Source organism: Sinocyclocheilus grahami, unplaced genomic scaffold, assembly GCF_001515645.1.
Source record: "Sinocyclocheilus grahami isolate Dianchi unplaced genomic scaffold, SAMN03320097.WGS_v1.1 scaffold190.1, whole genome shotgun sequence".
Taxonomy (NCBI): domain Eukaryota; kingdom Metazoa; phylum Chordata; class Actinopteri; order Cypriniformes; family Cyprinidae; genus Sinocyclocheilus; species Sinocyclocheilus grahami.
In genome coordinates, this window is record NW_015505369.1 from 308627 (window position 1) to 330292 (window position 21666).

General features: G+C 35.2%; 1 protein-coding gene across 1 annotated transcript; it reads left to right on the forward strand.

Annotated features, from left to right (window-relative positions):
- Positions 1–15702: 15702 nt before the first annotated feature.
- Positions 15703–20871, forward strand: LOC107594765 (ammonium transporter Rh type C-like). Its single transcript, XM_016284936.1, has 11 exons — positions 15703–15928; positions 16121–16313; positions 16543–16693; positions 17492–17639; positions 17747–17913; positions 18276–18413; positions 18495–18631; positions 19196–19320; positions 20171–20244; positions 20419–20486; positions 20797–20871. Exons 1-11 carry the CDS (start codon positions 15703–15705, stop codon positions 20822–20824), a joined length of 1455 nt encoding a protein of 484 aa, XP_016140422.1. The 3' UTR covers positions 20825–20871.
- Positions 20872–21666: the final 795 nt, after the last annotated feature.

Consider the following 21666-nt stretch of genomic DNA (forward strand, 5'->3'; position numbering starts at 1 on the left):
ATACACATTTTGAACAGTAGTGTACAGCATGCTAACATCGTCTACTGAGAAGGAATTTAGCTTTAGTTTAAGCCAACAGATATTTATTTGGCTTTTGGGGTAAACAGGTCTTAAATCCATCATACATCGAAATGTATCACTGACAAGTAGTGATCTTGCAGTGCTGCAGTTTTGTCATGAAACTTTGCATTTGCACTTCCATAAATTCCATAAATAATGTTTCTGATGCTTTGTGCACTGCAAAACTTTGAGGCACGCAGGTGTGAATGTCTTTCTGTTCATGTGTCTTATCATGCTCTGGGCATGAAGGAGACCAAGGAGAAAATATGACATATGACAGGTGACTCACAGACAAACCTGCACAAGGCTTTAACCCTTTGCATAACAAAAACTGTTAGCATGATATTTTTTGAGCTCTCTTATGACTCTTTTTCATTTTTGCTTATCCACAGACATTTTTGTTTATAAAAATGATAGTGAGTATTGGGACAAGTCACAGATAATCCAAGCTCAGCATAATAAATGTGGGTCCAGAACAGTGCTATAATCTTATGAAAACATAGTAACCTTTCAGCGCACTCATAGTGCTAACTTAAACTCTATAAAAGCATTATTTGAGTTTTTTTTTTTTAACTCAATGTGGGTTAATAGAGTGTGACGTACGAAAAAAATGTATATGCAAGTTGCAAAATTAATATGCTATGTAAAATCATTGTTTTGAAACGTCGCCCTGCAGTCTGCACAAATGCAATATACTATAACATGCCTGAATATCATTGCATTAACAAAATATCAAACCATGCATTTAGCAAAACATTTCCCAAAAAGAAGTTTGTTAGGTTTGTTAATCACAGTCCAAGGTGTGCTGAACCTTATCACCTGAACACCATTCGGTTATATGTCATTGCAAAAATTGCTTAGAGAGTTCAAGTTAGATATTCTATCTGTGCAGTGAAGTTTATAAATTAAGTGTGGATTTGATGTCTAAATACTTTTAAGGAACCGTGTATTTTATGGACTTTAAATTCTAAAAATATATTTGCAAATATTTAAAGTGCAACCATGTGTGACATTTGGAGATAGTGCACATGTTTGAAGAATAATGAGCCTGCATCTTGAATGAAACTAGTTCCACTCGCACGACAGTCAGAATGAATGCATTCTGATCCATATCAGGTCTTCATGACTCAGAATACACTCAATGCGTTTGTTACATAAATGAAGATCGAGTACCATGATTATTAGTGGATAAATGTACTTTCCTATCCATCTTTTAAAAATTGATTTGCAATGTATTTGACACAGAAACCCCAAGTTTAATTGTTGGTGCATTAAAGGGGTCATCAGTGTTCTGAGAGCATGACACTGAGGGTCCTGATGTGTTAGACAGCATGCCAGTGTGACATGTTGAGTGTCAGCTGAGACGTCTCGTGACACAGCCGCACATTGCAACAAATACCATTTGAAAGGCCTGCAGGTATTCCCTCGTGGAGCACCTGCTTCCTCACGAAACTCACTGTGAGAGTTCTTGATGGTTGCCATGTGACTTAAGGTTTACATAATTTATTATTTGAAACATAAAATAACTCCAGTTATTTCGCTGAGAGTCCAAAAACTGCAAAAATAAATAAAGAAGAAGAATAGCAATCCAAAAATAACTGTGGTTTTGTTAAAGGAGTAGTTTATCCAAAAATCAAGTCAAGTCCTTATTATTTGAAACATAAAATAACTCCAGTTATTTCGCTGAGAGTCCAAAAACTGCAAAAATAAATAAAGAAGAATAGCAATCCAAAAATAACTGTGGTTTTGTTAAAGGAGTAGTTTATCCAAAAATCAAGTCAAGTCACCTTTATTTATATTGCGCTTTATACAATACAGATTGTGTTAAAGCTGCTTTAGTGTAATAAGAATAAAACCCATTCTTCTTATGATGCAACAAGTACATCGGGAATTGAATGGATGTAGAAATGTGATAGTGTGTTATGCGTATGCCTGGTTAAAGAGATGGGTCTTTAATCTAGAACAACGCTAGGTAGATTGTTCCAGAGTTTGGGCGCTAAATAGGAAAAGGCCGTCCGCAGTTGATTTAGATAATCTAGGTATTATCAAATGGCCAGAGTTTTGAGATCGCATTGGATGTGAAGGACTATAATGTATCAAGTACTGAGGAGCTAAACCATTCAGGGCCATCAAGTAATGAGCAAGATTTTAAAATGTATACAGTGTTTAATAGAGAGCCAGTGCAGTGTCGACAAAACTGGGCTGATATGGTCATACACTTAAAAATAAAGGTGCTACATGATGCCATAGAAGAACCTTTTTGTCTAAATGGTTCCATAAAGAACCTTTAACATCTTGAAGAAACTTTCTGTTTCACAAAAGGTTCTTTGTGGCGAAAGAAGGTTCTTCAGATTATAAAAAGGTAAGAAAGAGATGGTTCTTTAAAGAACCTTTGACTGAATGGTTCTTTGTGGAACCAAAGATGGTTCTTCTATGGCATCGCTTGAAGAACCTTTTGAAGCACCTTTATTTTTAAGAGTGTACTTCCTAGTAAGAATATCTGCTGCATTTTGGACCAGCTGGAGTTTGTTTATTAAGCGTGCAGCACAACCTCCTAATAAAACATTACAATAATCTAACCTTGAGGTCATGAACGCATGAATTAACATTTCTGCATTTGACATTGAAAGCATAGGTCATAATTTAGATATATTTTTAAGATGTAAAAATGTTTTACAAATGCTAGAAACGTGGCTTTCAAAGGAAAGGTTGCTATCAAATAGCACACATAGGTTCCTAACTGATGACGAAGAATTGACAGCACAGCCATCAAGTGTTAGACAGTGTTCTAGATATGGTACTCCATACTGCACTTGTGATCGGTATGCTACCTAGTCATTCACTGTTACAAATTGATGATGATCGATCAAATAAGTATGATTTGAACCATGCCAATAAGGTAAGAAAGAGATGGTTCTTTAAAGAACCTTTGACTGAATGGTTCTTTGTGGAACCAAAGATGGTTCTTCTATGGCATCGCTTGAAGAACCTTTTGAAGCACCTTTATTTTTAAGAGTGTACTTCCTAGTAAGAATATCTGCTGCATTTTGGACCAGCTGGAGTTTGTTTATTAAGCGTGCAGCACAACCTCCTAATAAAACATTACAATAATCTAACCTTGAGGTCATGAACGCATGAATTAACATTTCTGCATTTGACATTGAAAGCATAGGTCATAATTTAGATATATTTTTAAGATGTAAAAATGTTTTACAAATGCTAGAAACGTGGCTTTCAAAGGAAAGGTTGCTATCAAATAGCACACATAGGTTCCTAACTGATGACGAAGAATTGACAGCACAGCCATCAAGTGTTAGACAGTGTTCTAGATATGGTACTCCATACTGCACTTGTGATCGGTATGCTACCTAGTCATTCACTGTTACAAATTGATGATGATCGATCAAATAAGTATGATTTGAACCATGCCAATGCAATTCCACTATTGCCAAAATAATTTTCTACTCTATTCAAAAGAATGTCGTGGTCGATAGTGTCAAGATCCAGTGGCACTAATAGAGAGATACAACCACGATCGGATGATGTTTGTAACTCTGATGAGGAGCGGTCTTTCATCTAAAATGAAAGTTTGCTGAGAAATTTAGCATTAAATCACTTGCTCGCCAATGAATCCTCTGCAGTGAATGAATGAGAATGAGAGTCCAAACAGCTGATAAAAACATCACAATAATCCACACCACTCTCAACAATCACAAATGTCTTGTGATGCGAAAAGCTGCATGTTTGTAAGAAACAAATGCAATTCCACTATTGCCAAAATAATTTTCTACTCTATTCAAAAGAATGTCGTGGTCGATAGTGTCAAGATCCAGTGGCACTAATAGAGAGATACAACCACGATCGGATGATGTTTGTAACTCTGATGAGGAGCGGTCTTTCATCAAAAATGAAAGTTTGCTGAGAAATTTAGCATTAAATCACTTGCTCGCCAATGAATCCTCTGCAGTGAATGAATGAGAATGAGAGTCCAAACAGCTGATAAAAACATCACAATAATCCACAAGTAATCCACACCACTCCAGTTTATCGGGTAACACCTTAAATATAAAGCTGTATGTCTGTAATAAACAAATCCATCAAGACATTTTCAACTTTAAACTGTTTCTTCTAGCTAAAATGTGAGTCCTCTATCCATAATATTGCTTTTTTTCCAGTCAAAAAGTTGTCTCGTCTGAATCAGGAGAGAAATATGCACAGATCAAGCACCATTTACAAGCAAAAACTGTAGAAAAAACAGTCCTAAACAAATATGTGGGTGGATTTTGATGTGAGAGGACAATAGAGGAAGCGTTAATTATGGAACATGGACTCATTTGTTTCTTACAAACATGCAGCTTTTCGCATCACAAGACATTTGTGATTGTTGAGAGTGGTGTGGATTATTGTGATGTTTTTCCACTATTGCCAAAATAATTTTCTACTCTATTCAAAAGAATGTCGTGGTCGATAGTGTCAAGATCCAGTGGCACTAATAGAGAGATACAACCACGATCGGATGATATTTGTAACTCTGATGAGGAGCGGTCTTTCATCAAAAATGAAAGTTTGCTGAGAAATTTAGCATTAAATCACTTGCTCGCCAATGAATCCTCTGCAGTGAATGGGTGCCGTCAGAATGAGAGTCATAGTGTCAAGATCCAGTGGCACTAATAGAGAGATACAACCACGATCGGATGATATTTGTAACTCTGATGAGGAGCGGTCTTTCATCAAAAATGAAAGTTTGCTGAGAAATTTAGCATTAAATCACTTGCTCGCCAATGAATCCTCTGCAGTGAATGAATGAGAATGAGAGTCCAAACAGCTGATAAAAACATCACAATAATCCACACCACTCTCAACAATCACAAATGTCTTGTGATGCGAAAAGCTGCATGTTTGTAAGAAACAAATGAGTCCATGTTCCATAATTAACGCTTCCTCTATTGTCCTCTCACATCAAAATCCACCCACATATTTGTTTAGGACTGTTTTTTCTACAGTTTTTGCTTGTAAATGGTGCTTGATCTGTGCATATTTCTCTCCTGATTCAGACGAGACAACTTTTTGACTGGAAAAAAAGCAATATTATGGATAGAGGACTCACATTTTAGCTAGAAGAAACAGTTTAAAGTTGAAAATGTCTTGATGGATTTGTTTATTACAGACATACAGCTTTATATTTAAGGTGTTACCCGATAAACTGGAGTGGTGTGGATTACTTGTGGATTATTGTGATGTTTTTATCAGCTGTTTGGACTCTCATTCTGACGGCACCCATTCACTGCAGAGGATCCATTGGTGAGCAAGTGATGCAATGCTAAATTCCTCCAAATCTGATCCAATAAAGAAACAAAGTCATCTACATCTTGAATGGCCTGAGGGTGAGTAAATCCTCGGCAAATTTTCTTTTTTTGGGGTGAACTATTCCTTTAAGATATGGGTTTGAAGGGCACATTAGTAAAAGGTTCTCTGCTAAACACTTGACAGGATGGTTAGCCTTACTGGTGGTTAAGACTTCATCAGCCTGTCAGGCATGTAGCAGAGCACCTTTCTCTATAGGGCGTTTCAAAGCATTGGGTGGAAGTGCCTATAGCAAATTCTCTCTGTGTTTTTGACAGATGTGTCTCAAATTACACCTTTAATTGGCTGTTTTTGTTTTAGAACTATTTTACTACTTACTATTTTAGAAAATTTGAGAAATGTATTAGCAATTTCGGAGTGAAAACTTTCTACACCTATTTATTTATTTTTATTAAAAAAAATAATTCCCAGTCCATGAAGTGTTAAGCTGGTTCCTTTTTGCTGTGTATCAAAGTTTGGATATTAGCATCTGTGCACAATAGAGATTGATTCAGGAAAGGCCTGTAAATTCACAGTAGTAGGAACCGCAATACCACTTTCGTAATTCACAGTGCATGTATATAGGCCTAGTACTCACGCATAATTGTCTATACCTTAATTATGACATTTACATTCATAAATGCTCGGGCAGCAGTTGGATGTTTTGATCCATCGTCAGTCTGTATTTCACACAGCGCGATGAGAAATGGCTTGGGCTGCTCTGAAACAATCACAGGCCGTATGAAGCCAAATACATGCTGAAATGAAAAGTCTGGAGGTGAGTCGCTATTCTCTCCACCATCTCTAATGAAATCGGCCGGGTTTTCTCTGCATTTGCACTGTTTTGAACTGTCTTTTTGAGTGTATTACTGGATCCTTGGACTGAAAACTTCTGTGCATACCTGCCTACTTCAAGCATGGGTTGGAGTATCAAATGTTTCACATGGAAAAAAGATGTTTCTTAGAAATATGTTATAGCAGTGGTTCTCAACCAAGGGGACGGGTCCCAATAGGGGACCTCAGCACACTTCCATGGGGACCGCAAATTGTTTTAAAATAAGACAAAAATAAGCTAAAACAGCTCAAATTCAAGACAAATTTTAATTTGTTCTTACAAGAACTGTCAAGATCCGGTTCTAACAGGGTTAAAATCCAGGGAAAATCTTGGAAAAGTGTGAATTCCAGACTTAGAAAAGTCATCGAAATTTCTAGGACGAATATTTATTAAACATATTTATAAAGTTGCTTTAGATAATAGTGTCTACTAAACGAAATGTAAATGTAGAATGATTTAGAAATGTTCTAGTTATGTCAAGCTGAAGTATTTTTGACAGAATTTTGTACTATTTGAGTATAACATAAAAAGAATAAATTAATAACACCTTATCCTGTAATCATGAATGACTGGAAACGTCATGTAAATTCATTGGTCGTAAAAAGTATGAACCCTGAAATGTATTCGGTCCTTGAAACGCCTGGAATTCTGTCATTTTTCTTTTTGCTTCTTTCTTTTCTTTATACAGCGCTTTATACATTACAGATTGTGTCAAAGCAGCTTTACAGTGTCAGACAGGAAAATAGTTTTTTTTATTAAGTCAGTAAGTCCATAACATTTTCAACCCGTGCAACCTATTCAACCTTCATTTTTCAGATTTTGAATTTCTTTCCATTTTAAATTTAAAATCTGAAACTATCACTATGTATTTTATTTGTACTGCATTTCACGTATTTTGCCATTTAGAATATCATATATGCATGTATGCTGAGCTCATAGCAGTGAAAACATCACAATGACAGGAACGTATTAAAAGCCAAGGCCTGTAGGCCTACCGGGCAGACGTGTGAAAAAATGTGTGAAACTGCATGTAAAAGTAGAGGAGGATCAGAGAGTTAACCGTCTGCATTTTGCATGTCACAGTGACAGAATTCCCTCAGTGCTCCTCTATAGTTCACAGGTCAGCCTTAATGATGAGTGAACCCGTAGCATTTGCATTACCAGCCCAGAGCCATACAGCAACTATATCCCAGCACCCCTTCAACAGATCCAGGTCAGCATAATATTTAGATAGATAGATAGACAGACAGACACACACACACACACACACACCAGACAGGAAAATAGTTTGTCAATAACGTAAGAGGAGGATAACAAACAGTACATTTTTCAGTTAAAGTCAGTTCATTGATGATTCATCATCCAGTTCAGTTCTCATCCAAAAGTGTCTGTGCAATCAAGCCGAAAATATTGACAGAAATTAAGTGTCTCCAACTAAGCATGCCAAAAACGACAGTGGCAAGGAACCAAAACTCCATCGGTGAACCTTAGGAGAAACCAGGCTCAGTCAGGGGGCCAGTTCTTCTCTGGCCAGATGAAACCAGCATGGTGGGGTTTAATTCCAGGCTGCAACACACGTCAGATTGAGCAGAGGACTTGTCTGGTTCTCGTGGTCTTGTGCCGATGGCCGCCGAGGTCTTCACAGGGGATCTGTCTCTGGGGTTTGTCTAGTTGACATGGTCTCCGCTGACATTCAGGGCTGTAGAGGTCGTCTCTAGGTGCTGATCCACCATCTGATCTGGATACTAACTGGATCTGGGTGGTTACGGTGACCATCTAGTCTTTGAGAATTTGATACAATTCTTTAAATTTGATACATTTATTTAATCATTTTAACATAGTCACTCACAATTTCTGTAAATAAAAAGACAGATTTGTCATTACAGCAGAAATGAGTTTTTATTAAGTCAGTAAGTCCATAACATTTTCAACCCGTGCAACCTATTCAACCTTCATTTTTCAGATTTTGAATTTCTTTCTATACATTACAGATTGTGTCAAAGCAGCTTTACAGTGTCAGACAGGAAAATAGTTTATCAATAACGTAAGAGGAGGATAACAAACAGTACATTTTTCAGTTAAGGTCAGTTCATTGATGATTCATCATCCAGTTCAGTTCTCATCCAAAAGTGTCTGTGCAATCAAGCCGAAAATATTGACAGAAATTAAGTGTCTCCAACTAAGCATGCCACAAACGACAGTGGCAAGGAACCAAAACTCCATCGGTGAACCTTAGGAGAAACCAGGCTCAGTCAGGGGGCCAGTTCTTCTCTGGCCAGATGAAACCAGCATGGTGGGGTTTAATTCCAGGCTGCAACACACGTCAGATTGAGCAGAGGACTTGTCTGGTTCTCGTGGTCTTGTGCCGATGGCCGCCGAGGTCTTCACAGGGGATCTGTCTCTGGGGTTTGTCTAGTTGACATGGTCTCCGCTGACATTCAGGGCTGTAGAGGTCGTCTCTAGGTGCTGATCCACCATCTGATCTGGATACTAACTGGATCTGGGTGGTTACGGTGACCATCTAGTCTTTGAGAATTTGATACAATTCTTTAAATTTGATACATTTATTTAATCATTTTAACATAGTCACTCACAATTTCTGTAAATAAAAAGACAGATTTGTCATTACAGCAGAAATGAGTTTTTATTAAGTCAGTAAGTCCATAACATTTTCAACCCGTGCAACCTATTCAACCTTCATTTTTCAGATTTTGAATTTCTTTCCATTTTAAATTTAAAATCTGAAACTATCACTATGTATTTTATTTGTACTGCATTTCACGTATTTTGCCATTTAGAATATCATATATGCATGTATGCTGAGCTCATAGCAGTGAAAACATCACAATGACAGGAACGTATTAAAACTGGATACTAACTGGATCTGGGTGGTTACGGTGACCATCTAGTCTTTGAGAATTTGATACAATTCTTTAAATTTGATACATTTATTTAATCATTTTAACATATTGTCACTCACAATTTCTGTAAATAAAAAAACAGATTTGTCATTACAGCAGAAATGAGTTTTTATTAAGTCAGTAAGTCCATAACATTTTCAACCCGTGCAACCTATTCAACCTTCATTTTTCAGATTTTGAATTTCTTTCCATTTTAAATTTAAAATCTGAAACTATCACTATGTATTTTATTTGTACTGCATTTCACGTATTTTGCCATTTAGAATATCATATATGCATGTATGCTGAGCTCATAGCAGTGAAAACATCACAATGACAGGAACGTATTAAAAGCCAAGGCCTGTAGGCCTACCGGGCAGACGTGTGAAAAAATGTGTGAAACTGCATGTAAAAGTAGAGGAGGATCAGAGAGTTAACCGTCTGCATTTTGCATGTCACAGTGACAGAATTCCCTCAGTGCTCCTCTATAGTTCACAGGTCAGCCTTAATGATGAGTGATAAGTACGAAAAAAAAATTTTAATCTTAAATGTTCTTAAGTATTGAAAGTAAAAGTACAAGTAAATGCAAAATGGAAAAGAAGCAAATAATAATAATACATTTATATAAAATGTTTTCAAGATTGTGTTCAGTTTGAACTATTTCTTCCATTTTGTATTTTTGGGTAAGAATAAGAAGCGCTTCATCCAGTACTTATAGTGTCTTTCATTCCAACATAAGAAAACATTTCTGGAATCTGCATCTGAAATAGCATTTAGATGTATTTACACAGTGTATCTCAGAGGGGACATGAATGCATTTAACCTGCAGTCACAGATGGATAAATAATGTTTTGTTTTTAACAAAACGTTGAATACTGATATTTGAAATTATTTAAAAACATGAAAAAATAGTCGAAATGTGGAATTAAAACCGCCAGTAGGTGTCAGCAAGTGATTGTTAATGAGTGAGTCATTGAGATTCAACTGATTCATTCAAACAACAGATTCATTCAGGAACAACGCATTTGACTGTGTTAATGAGTGAATCACTGAATCATTTATTCAACCGATTTGTTCAAAAAGCTGATTCATTCAATGAGTAAACACCATTGCTCAGAGACGCAAGACTGCTGTGATCTTTTTAACCCGTAGCATTTGCATTACCAGCCCAGGGCCATACAGCAACTATATCCCAGCACCCCTTCAACAGATCCAGGTCAGCATAATATTTAGATAGACAGACACACACACACACACCTATCTATATCCATCCATCCGTCTATCCATCCACAATATATTATATAAATAAGCAAAAATGACATTGCATTACTGTTTCATTTCTTTTTGGAGTTAGCCTATTTTCGTTGGCAAAATTGAGCAAAAACAAGCAATATTATATCTAAAATGTAAGTCACTTATTGCTAACTTTACTAAACTTGTATAAAAAGATTGTTAAATTTGTTATGCTAATATCTGCAGAAAAACAGTACTCTCTGTGTGATATAGATTAAGTTAACTATATTAAATAAAATAAATATAAAATGCATACAGAAGCGTTTTTGCCATATACAATTTAGAATGCCTTGAATTTTGAATTTTAATAGACTAATAAATCAATGTGCGTGCACTCTCTATGTGTGATTTGCTATGGAGATTTGGTGATATAGTTGATAATGTCAGATGGCACATCATTAAAACAACACTTACCATATTATCGCAGATATACTGTATACCGCACACCCCAGCCTTACTTGAGTGGAACATGAATCATCTGCGGATGTGCACGCACTTGTTTGCACATAAGCAAAGGTGTTTTTAGGAGTCTAACTTGCAAGCGCCAGACCACTGATTCGTCAAACCTGCTTTCCTGCAGTCCGTAGAGATATACTATTGAGTCCGTGTTCTTCTGACTTTATTTTGTAGTAACGAATATGCTACGGGGAAATGTATCGGAGTAAAAGTATACATTTTAAATAGGAAATGTAGTGGAGTAAAAGTAAAAGTCGCCTGAAATATAAAAACTCAAGTAAAGTACAGATAGCCTTCTCCCAAAAAGTACACCACTGAGTATAGCCTTTTGCTTGACATTAAAAATAGCATATTATTATTAATTTAAATATACACTGATTATTAATTTAATCAGTGGCATCACATGCCAAAGCACACTACATATTACATATGCTGCTCATCAGTATTACTATCAGCATGACTATCAGTCGTGGTCTTTGCGAAAGTAGGGTTCTCAGTTAAAGTGAGATATATATGATTAGCTGAAATTCATCCACACTTGCGCAACGGTTCGTCTTTGACAGGTCGCTTCACAGCTCGACTTTCCAGATCCAACTTTTTTTGTGTGTGTGGCTCAGCAGGATTGTGAAAGCCAAAATCCTCTAGACCATTTGGCCGGCCACAAGTTGAGAAGAAAGTTAGTCATCTAATTTGTTTTCTTCAACACTGGTCATGACTTTAGTAAGTTACAAAAAGGTAAATTGGCCCAATTTGATAGATTACATCTTGGCCAACTGAAACTAGTTCTTAAAACACAGTCTTAACATAGTGGCTATGTTTATTCAACCGGCCCCCCTAATCCTCCAAGCATGTCTATTTCCTCCAAGCCTCTCTTCCCAGTTAGAGGGTGTGCTTTTTGACAAGTTGACCTCACTCCTTTTGTCTCTGTGATGGACTGCTATAATGATGTGGTTTAGATATTTGCTTTTGATGTTTTTGTAAGATGCTTTTGCTTTCATACCCGAGTCATACGCCGTTGTAATATGAACTACAGTTGTGATTCCCTTTTATCTGGGAGAAACTGCACAAAGCAACACCATTGTAATTTGCTATATTAGTATACAGTATATATCTCTTTTGATCACCAAGGCTGCATTTATTTAATCATAAATACAATAAAAACATTTATGTTATGTATATAAAAACATTGTAATATTTTGAAATGTTAATGCATTGTAAAATAACTATTTACTGTTAGATATATATATATATATATATATATATATATATATATATACTGTTAGATATCTTTCATTATTCTTACTATTTAGATATATTTCCAAACATAAAAAAACAAAATCAATCAATCAATCCTGGAACAAACAAAACATTCCTTAAAACATAAACGCTATGAAATTGAGGACACTATAGCTTTAATATTTGGCAAATATTTTCATGATCCTTCAGAAATCACTCTAATATGCTGACTTGCTGCTCAAGAAAATTGTATTATTATAAAAAAAAAAAGTTAATATTTTTTTGGAAACCATGTTGCACTACCAGTTTGGTGTAAGCTCTTTGTTATTTTTTAAATAATAATAATTAAGCAAGGGTACATTTAATTGATTGATATTTGAAAACCATTTCACAATATTACTGTTTTTACTGTATTTTGATCAAATAAAAGTAGCCTTGGTGAGCATAATAGACTTCTTTCAAAAATATAAAAAATCTTTATTATTATATATATATATTTATTTATTTAGTCATTTAGCAGATGCTTTTATCCAAAGCGACTTACAAATGAGGACAATAAAAGCAGTCAAAACTAACAAAAGAGCAACAATATATAAGTGCAAATGACAAGTCTCGGTTAGCCTAACACAGTACATGTAATATATATATGTAATATATGTAATATATACATATACATACATATATATACACATACACACACACGCATACATACATACATACAAACACACATATACATATATACACACCCATACATACACACATATATAAACGCACACACATACGCACACACACACACATATATATATATATATATATATATATATAGTGGCTGGCAACTTTTTTCAAAAATGCTGGCGGGGAAAGAGTTAATCACAGTTCTTTCATGATTTAACAGGAGGGGTCAATTAATTTTTCATGTAGGGCCAGGTATGTTTGGACAGCTTTTTTCCTTAACAAATGAAATCATCATTTAAAAACTGCATTTTGTATTTACTTGCATTATCTTTGTGTAATTTAAAAATTTGTTTGATGATCTGAATCTTTTAATTCTGACAAATATGCAAAAATTTAAAAAACATGAAGAGAGCAAAAACATTTTCACGGCATATATATATATATATATATATATATATATATATATATATACACACTTACATATAAATACATACATACATATATATACACATATACATATATAAGAAGATAAATATAGATAAAGTAGAATTAAAATAGAATAGAAAGTGCTAGAGTTAGAGGGTCAAGTAAAGGTGGATATATATATATATATATATATATAGCATGCTTAAATAGAAATGCATGGCAGGTTCAAATTTACTTCCACACGAACTTGGAATTAAATTATAATATATTACACACTTTTTAGTTTTTAGACATAGAAATTTCTGTAAGATGAGTTTTCATCAGACGCATTTCATATCAAATGACCACTGTGTTATAACATTATTGGACTTATTTGGTGATTATTTATGTTATGATCACAGCACAGGAAATAGAATGTTACCTTAACGTCAAATCAGCTGTACATTACTGAAGGCTTGACTTGTCTTTGATTGTCAGTGGATCATGTGATATCCTTTTGTCGCCAGTGATGGAATGTCCTAGTGACAGATCGCAAAGGCCAGGCATGGTCAAGTGATTCCTGTTATCTTTGGAATGCTGTCCTGATAAGGATCTGAGGGCCACACTTACTGTCACATGTTCTATACCTGTTTTTCGGTGAAACACACCTCCAGAAGCGCTGTGAGAGACGAATGTTCTCTAGCCAAGCATGAAGAGATATGCACACCCTTCCTTTTTATTGTCTAGACATGAGGCTGACTTTGGGATGCAAGACAAATTACTTAATACACTACCAGCGATTGATTTCTCCTGATCTTTTGAGGGTTTCTGATTAAATGCTTGAAATTAGCTTTGTATACACACAGTTTTGATCATTTTACTGTTGTTTGATAATGCGGAAAGTAGTGTAAATTAAGAGCTGTAGTATATCTTGTTGAATGGATGATGCAAGAGAGGTTTTTTTTTATTTAAAGTTCTTATATATTAGGAAAAAAGCACATGTTCATTTAAAATGTTCCTTTTTTTTAGCAGTTAGATTATATTAAATGCAGCATATAGAGGCAAACTGATTGTCTCTGTCTTTTAAAATATTCTAAAAATATATTGTTTAAAATGTTTTAATGGTGGTTTTAGAATATTAAAGAAAATGTTGTCAGCCCCCAAATGCACATTGTGCATTAACATGAAAAAACAAATGCAATTCATGATGTCAAAATGAAATCTAATGCAGACAGCATTGATCTATACATAAAAACAGCTTGTATTAAAAATACAAGATGTCTCTTAAAATTAGCATGATATGCAAATGTGGATGATTCTGTTATGCCTTAGTTAAATTACTACTGTACACAGATATGCAATATATTCAGATGGTGAAAAGTGCTTTATGTTCACTAAGGTTTGGTTATGTACAACATCATTACAACAGCTTTGAGATTTACAAGAAGCCTCAGTTTTTAAAGTCTTTGCATAATGAAGAGAGCAGATGCAGGTGATCCAGTTATATAACAGCAGTTCAGCTTCATAGAAAACGATAATATCTGGTATGTTCCCAACAGAGAACAATTACAATCATTGAGATATTGGCTATTTACATAACTCTTGTGACTTAGGAGTTGACTGCCTTTTTTGTATATATTTTGCATACACACACACAAATGCACTTTTTATAAAATATAATAAAATATAGGTAATGGCAACATGACTCTTGTGACTTAGGAGTTGACTGCCTTTTTTTGTATATATTTTGCACACACACACACAAATGCACTTTTTATAAAATATAATAAAATATAGGTAATGGCAACATCACTCAATTTATAAAACATAAATTAAGGATTTTAGGTTAAAATATACTCTACGTATGAGGGAACATTTTTATGTTTTGCAACTGATCAGTATTTCTGTTAAGTTTTTCATTTTCAGAACCACACAGACGATACTTTGCATGAGTTGCAAGCTGATTTGATTTATTCAGATGCTCAAAAGAAGTTGCCCTGCTGAACAAAAGCAATAAAGCAGAATAAAAAGAAATGAATCACTTTTTTACAAAACATGCACTGCCAGTTTCCTGCTCGTAGTCATTAACGTGTTTGCCCTGATTTTCCTGATTTTGAGGGTTCGGATATGCACAGAAATTGAAATCAGTTCAAACGTATTAAAACCTTCCAAAAGTGCAACAAACAAAAAAAAGATCGGACCTAAAGATGACTTGCAGTTGCAAAGTTGTTTTGAATAGTCCAAGTGTAATTATAATTAAGTCTAGTAAGACTAGAGTGACATCTTAAAAAAAAAAAAAAGTAGAAGTTGTCAGTCACCAGAGCAGATATTGATCAGTCTTGTCAGGTGAGTGTCACGGCCACCCAAATTTAATTTCCAGAAGGTACACCTGCAACCTGTGACACACCTCCAGATAACCAGCTATAAATACAGCTGCACCCAACGCAGAAATTACAAGAGAGCTTTTCCCACCAGATCATCTCTTAACTTCACTTCACCATGGGGAACTTCGCTGCCTGCTGCAGAGGATTCTGGTGCAAGGACAAAAACCCTGACGTCCGGGTCAGTCTGCCTGCGGTCTGCTTCGTGTGGCAGATCGCCATGATCATCTTGTTTGGACTGTTTGTACGTTATGATGAAGAGTCGGACGCGCACTGGTCTGAGCACAAACATGAGAACAACATCACGAGTGACATCGAGAACGACTTCTACTACAGATACCCAAGTGAGTTTTCAAGTTCTGCATGGATTGATACTAAATACAATTAATTTATCATTGAAACTTTTTTCTTTTAATTTAATCACTTTTTTTTTTAATCAGCAAAATTATCATATTTGGTTGAGCTTGAAAATTAGGGAGGTTCTGTTATATGTTGATCCATTAACCACCTCCACCCTCTTTCTCCTTGCTCGGCAGGTTTTCAGGATGTGCATGTGATGATCTTCGTGGGTTTTGGCTTTCTCATGACCTTCCTGAAGCGTTACAGCTTTGGCGGGGTCGGGTTTAACTTTCTCATCGCCGCCTTTGGTCTGCAGTGGGCTCTTCTCATGCAGGGCTGGTTTCACTCTCTGGACCCGGCTGATGGCCAAATCAAGATCGGAATTGAGAAGTACGTTTTGCACCTCGCCTCACACCCTTATTTAAGGTCTTTGGCTCCACTTGCACATGAAGTAAAGCTGTTTTTTGTGTGTGCCACATAGTGTCGTCATATGCACGTTTAAATCAACACACTGCAAGTGTGATTTTGCTGATCAGTGCATCAAAGGATTATGATTTATGTGATACAGCTGATGTAGAAAATGAAGACCAAAAATGAACCACCATCTTTCTTTCATCAGTATCATCAATGCCGACTTCTGTGTGGCTGGATGTCTCATTGCTTATGGAGCTCTGCTGGGGAAAGTCAGTCCAGTGCAGCTGATGGTCTTGACACTATTTGGCATCACACTGTTTGCAGTCGAGGAATACATCATTCTTCATGTTCTCCATGTAAGAAGCAGTGTTGTTTTAGCATTATTTATTTTATACTCTATTATATGGTTTAAAATGAAAAGTATAAAAATAAAATATTAATAATGTTAGTTGTACTGTACGTTTGTAAGTTGTTGTTGTTTTTTGTTTTTTTTTACATTTAACAGACAAAAAGATTAAATTAGAAGAACTTTCCATTTTAATTTTCTATTTTTAATTCAATTTTGTATTTTTTTCTGTCCTGCACAAACATGTTAATTTAAATTAATTAAATATCGACTAAGCTTTAATTTGCCTTAACATGATATTAACTCAAATCTTTTGCAGTTAACTGCTACATTTTTAGTAATTTTGTTATGTGCTTTTTTGTTTTAAATTATTTTATTTTTATGTTGCCTTGGTAAATAACTTTCATATGTTTGAGTTTTTTATATATATGTATATATTCATTTTAATTAATTTAAGGTTTTAATACTTTCAAGTGAAAAAAGTAAGTTCTTCATAATTTGAAATAAAGCTGAAATTAAATTATTATAACTTTTTTTTTCAATTAACACAATGGTTTCAAAAGGTTTTATTTTATTTCCAATTAGTAATTTTAGTGGTTCATCTAAAAATAATAATAATAATTGAAATGTTGCCTTGGCAACTACCTGAATTAGATTTTTTACTTAAAATTGTATATATATATATATATATATATTTTTTTTAGGTTCAATTGATAATGACAACCCTGGTGAATATCCATTATCCCCAAGTCCTGAATATTCCTACCCAAATCAAGAAATTCTAACAAATTGTTCTGACTTTTCCCAGGTTCGGGACGCTGGCGGATCCATGGTCATCCACACTTTCGGAGCATATTACGGTCTGACAATATCATGGATTCTTTATCGACCGAAACTAAACCAAAGCAAGAATCTGAGCGGATCGGTCTACCACTCGGATGTCTTTGCTATGATTGGTAAGTTATGACTTCTTTTACATCACATAGATACCCGTGATAAGATCTTACCATGAGCTGCTTTAAAAAAAATCCAGTGCTTTAGCTGAAGATGTTCATTTTTACAGGGACTCTCTTCCTCTGGATGTTCTGGCCCAGTTTCAACTCTGCCATCGCAGATCATGGAGATGGACAACATCGGGCCGCCATAAACACCTACCTCGCGCTGTCTGCTTCAGTCCTTACTACATTTGCCATATCAAGCCTTTCAGCCAAGAGGGGAAAACTGGACATGGTAAATAACAGCACTTCATCATGTCACAATTACATCTGCAGCAGCGACTAAAACTCAAACTAAACTAAAACCATCAAAAAAAAGTTACTTTTTTCTTAAAAATCTTATTTTACTTCAGCATTCAACATTTTCATTTACTTTAACTTAAAGTACTGAAATGAATATAAACATTCATAAAGACATATTAAAAAACTAATAAATATGAAAAAAAACATACACAACAAATTTGCCAAAACTTTATATAAAATTAAAATGAAAACCAAAAATATAAAAACAAAAACTTAAAATATTTTAAACACTAATGAAAACTAGTATCTCTGATACCGAAATCTGTAACATTGCATCTGCTTTGTGCAACTTAGGTGCATATCCAGAATGCAACTCTGGCTGGGGGAGTCGCCATGGGAACAGCGGCTGAGTTTATGATCACAACCTACGGTTCTCTCATCGTGGGCTTCTGCTGCGGGATAATCTCCACCTTCGGCTACCTGGTGATCACTGTGAGTACAAGAGCAGGTGCCTTTGAGCATCATATGCCATGTGAGAACGGATACATTTATATCAGTTTTTTTTCCATGCAGCCCTTCTTGGAGAAGTATATGAAGATTCAAGACACATGTGGCATCCATAACCTGCACGCCATGCCCGGTGTCCTCGGAGCAGTCGTGGGTGCCATCACTGCGGCTACTGCCAGTGAGAGCGTCTATGGACATGAAGGGTGAGTGTGAATGCAAACTGTTACTTAGATTAGATTGCAACTCACTTAATTGCTTTAATTGTAAAAGTCAAGTCACATTTATTTATACAGTACTTGATACAATACAGATTGTTTCACGGCAGCTTCATGTTAACAGAGAAAAAACCGTGAACCCCCTGATACACGGATTATTAAATCAAGTAGGGGAAAATTGCTGAAAACTAATGTATATTACAATTTAAATTAATAAATAACTTTACGCTTTTCTCTTCCCGAATGAGGTATTTTTGAGATCAAAATACATAATTTTGGGAGGAGAATCATCTCTGTATTGCAACAGAAAAAAGCAGCTCTAAGAAGACAATATAGTGCCACTAACTATTCAGCTCCGCTGAGATTCAGTTCAGTAACAGCACTGATGCTGCAAAGTTAATGTCATTATCCAGCTCAATTCAGTTCACATTTGGCTTTCTCTTAACCCATATTGTCAGAGCAACCAAATCAGTAATATCACTGAATATTAATTGTGTTTTTGAATACTAAAAGTGTGACTGTTGCTGATACAAATTCCTTTTTCCTCAACAGGTTAGTAAACACCTTCGATTTTAAAGGGGAATATGCTGAAAGGACTCCTGCCATGCAAGGAGGCTTCCAGGCCGCCGGTCTTTGTGTTGCTCTTGCTTTTGGAATCGTAGGTGGAGCAATAGTAGGTGAGCACCCAAAACATTTCTTTAAAGTAACACATTTTTGTATGGTTTTAGTGTATTATAATCAGTTTTGTGGGTAACTCTTTACAAGTAACGCAAGTTACGTAATCAGATTACTTTTTTCAAGTAACTAGTAAAGTAACGCATTACTTTTTCATTTACAAGAGAATATCCGAGTTACCTTTTTTTTTCTTCTTCAATTTATTGCTTGACAGCTCTCCTGTCCCCATGTTGAGAGAAATCAGAAGATGTTACTGTAGTTCAAAAATAAATATGAATATGCATTAATTCATCTCACTCACAAAAAAACAAAACACAGATTCACTATTCCTCAAAATGAATAAAAATAATGCAACTTAGAATATGCAATAATTAAATGTTAAACATCCCAAATATCCTTTATGTATGTAATCCCATTCTATTAACCAATGTCTTTGCTTCTGACCTTCGATGATCCAGTTCAATCATGCTAATAAGCACAAATTACTCTAGACGAACATTTGTGTGTCTTTTTTATTGCTGAAGTGTGTTGAAATGTCTTCTTCTGCATTCTACTGTACGGACGTAAATGTACTTTCCCTTCAGCCTGAGGCTTATTCATTTCACTTTTGGCGTGAGAAGGCTTTTATATTTGCCAAAAATAGAACTTTTTTATTTTAAAAACAAACAAGCAAGCCCTGTCCAGATTTAAAAAGTAGCTCAAAAGTAACGTAACGCATGACTTTCCATAAAAAGCAACTGAGTAATGTAATTAGTTACTTTTTAATGGAGTAACGCAACATTGTAATGCATTACTTTTAAAAGTAACTTTCCCCAACACTGATTATAATAACCCTCATATATGTATATGCAGGTTTTATCCTGAGACTTCCGTTCTGGGGAGACCCCTCTGATGATAACTGCTTTGATGATGAGGTGTACTGGGAGGTGAGCTTGATTTAATTTGTATTTACTTGTTTCACAGCTAGCTGGCACTATAGAACTCGAATAAGAACGTACTAGTCTATGTACCTAAATGTGACAACTAGCCCCGGTTTCTTTTATACGGTGTGAACTCTTTCGGTTTGGATTGTTTTCAATGATTAAAATCGTCCTTTCCAGGTGCCTGAAGACGAGGAGAGCCTCCCTCCCATTCTAGAGTACAACAGCCACATGTTCGGCAAAAATATGTAAGTATATACTGCTAAAAGAGAGACTATACTATATAATATTAATACCCTATAAGACGATTTGTGTATATAGAAATGTAGCCTAGTATTCCCTTCCATTTGATGTTATTTTATTGAGTTAAAATTGCATTGTAAAAGCCACTAGGTGGCGAGGAATGCTTGTTGCACTCTAGTACATGACCATGCGATGGCAGTACACAACCACATTATAGATTTCCAGCTTTAGGCGCACTTGATGGAGCACCTTTTTATTTAAATGAATTGTTTTGAAGGTCTCATTCATTTATTCCTTCACTGTTTCACCGTTCAGGTCTAACTTCACTGTGGAACAGAGCTAATGCAAGAAATAAGGACGTCGTTATAGCAAAAGATGCACCTGATTACATCATATTGGTACCAAAAAAAAAAAAAAAACACAAAAAGATTGTTCAGACCAAGTCTGTGCTGAAGAGAATAGAGTCCCTGTAATACCTTTGTGAGGTATTGGCCTGCCTAATAGAGCAGAGGCCCAGTAGGGTCAGCTATTAGTTCAATTTCATGCGCTTTAGAATCCTCAAATTTAATTTATGCATGTATAATTTCTAAAATTAAAGCTTGTATATTTAATTGTTTTTAATCCAACTGTACTACTAGTTCTAGGATTAAACTGTATTACGTTTCAATCATTCTGCAAACGAGTGAAATAATAATTATCGTACTCTGTCGTGTTTGCTGCTGTGTATATGTGACTATAGACTATTGCAATTTAGAATTTATGAAGGTGTTAGTTATTTATCTAGTTATTTTCACGTGTCCAGTGGCATGTAGATTGTTATATTTGATTATGTGAAGGATTACATGAGGACTTTTGAGAGGTCAATGACCTCCGTGTGTTGTTAGACCATGTAGAATGATAGCAATGTTTTTTTATGAAGCTTTATATTCTTCGCTATTCTAAATATAATGTTAAACATAATAGGCCATTTACAACCTTTCTGCTCCGCGACCTTACATTGGTGCCCAAAAACTGTTCTTTTCCAAATGTGAATGTTTGATTGATTAACATTTTATGAACAATTGTTGTACTTTATGTTGAGGTCTATTAAATGTTTTAAACATCTAAAAAAAGTTTCTCTTTATACTTGAATTGTTGCTTTAATTGTCTCAAATATAATTTAAGACAATTCTGCAGCTTACATTT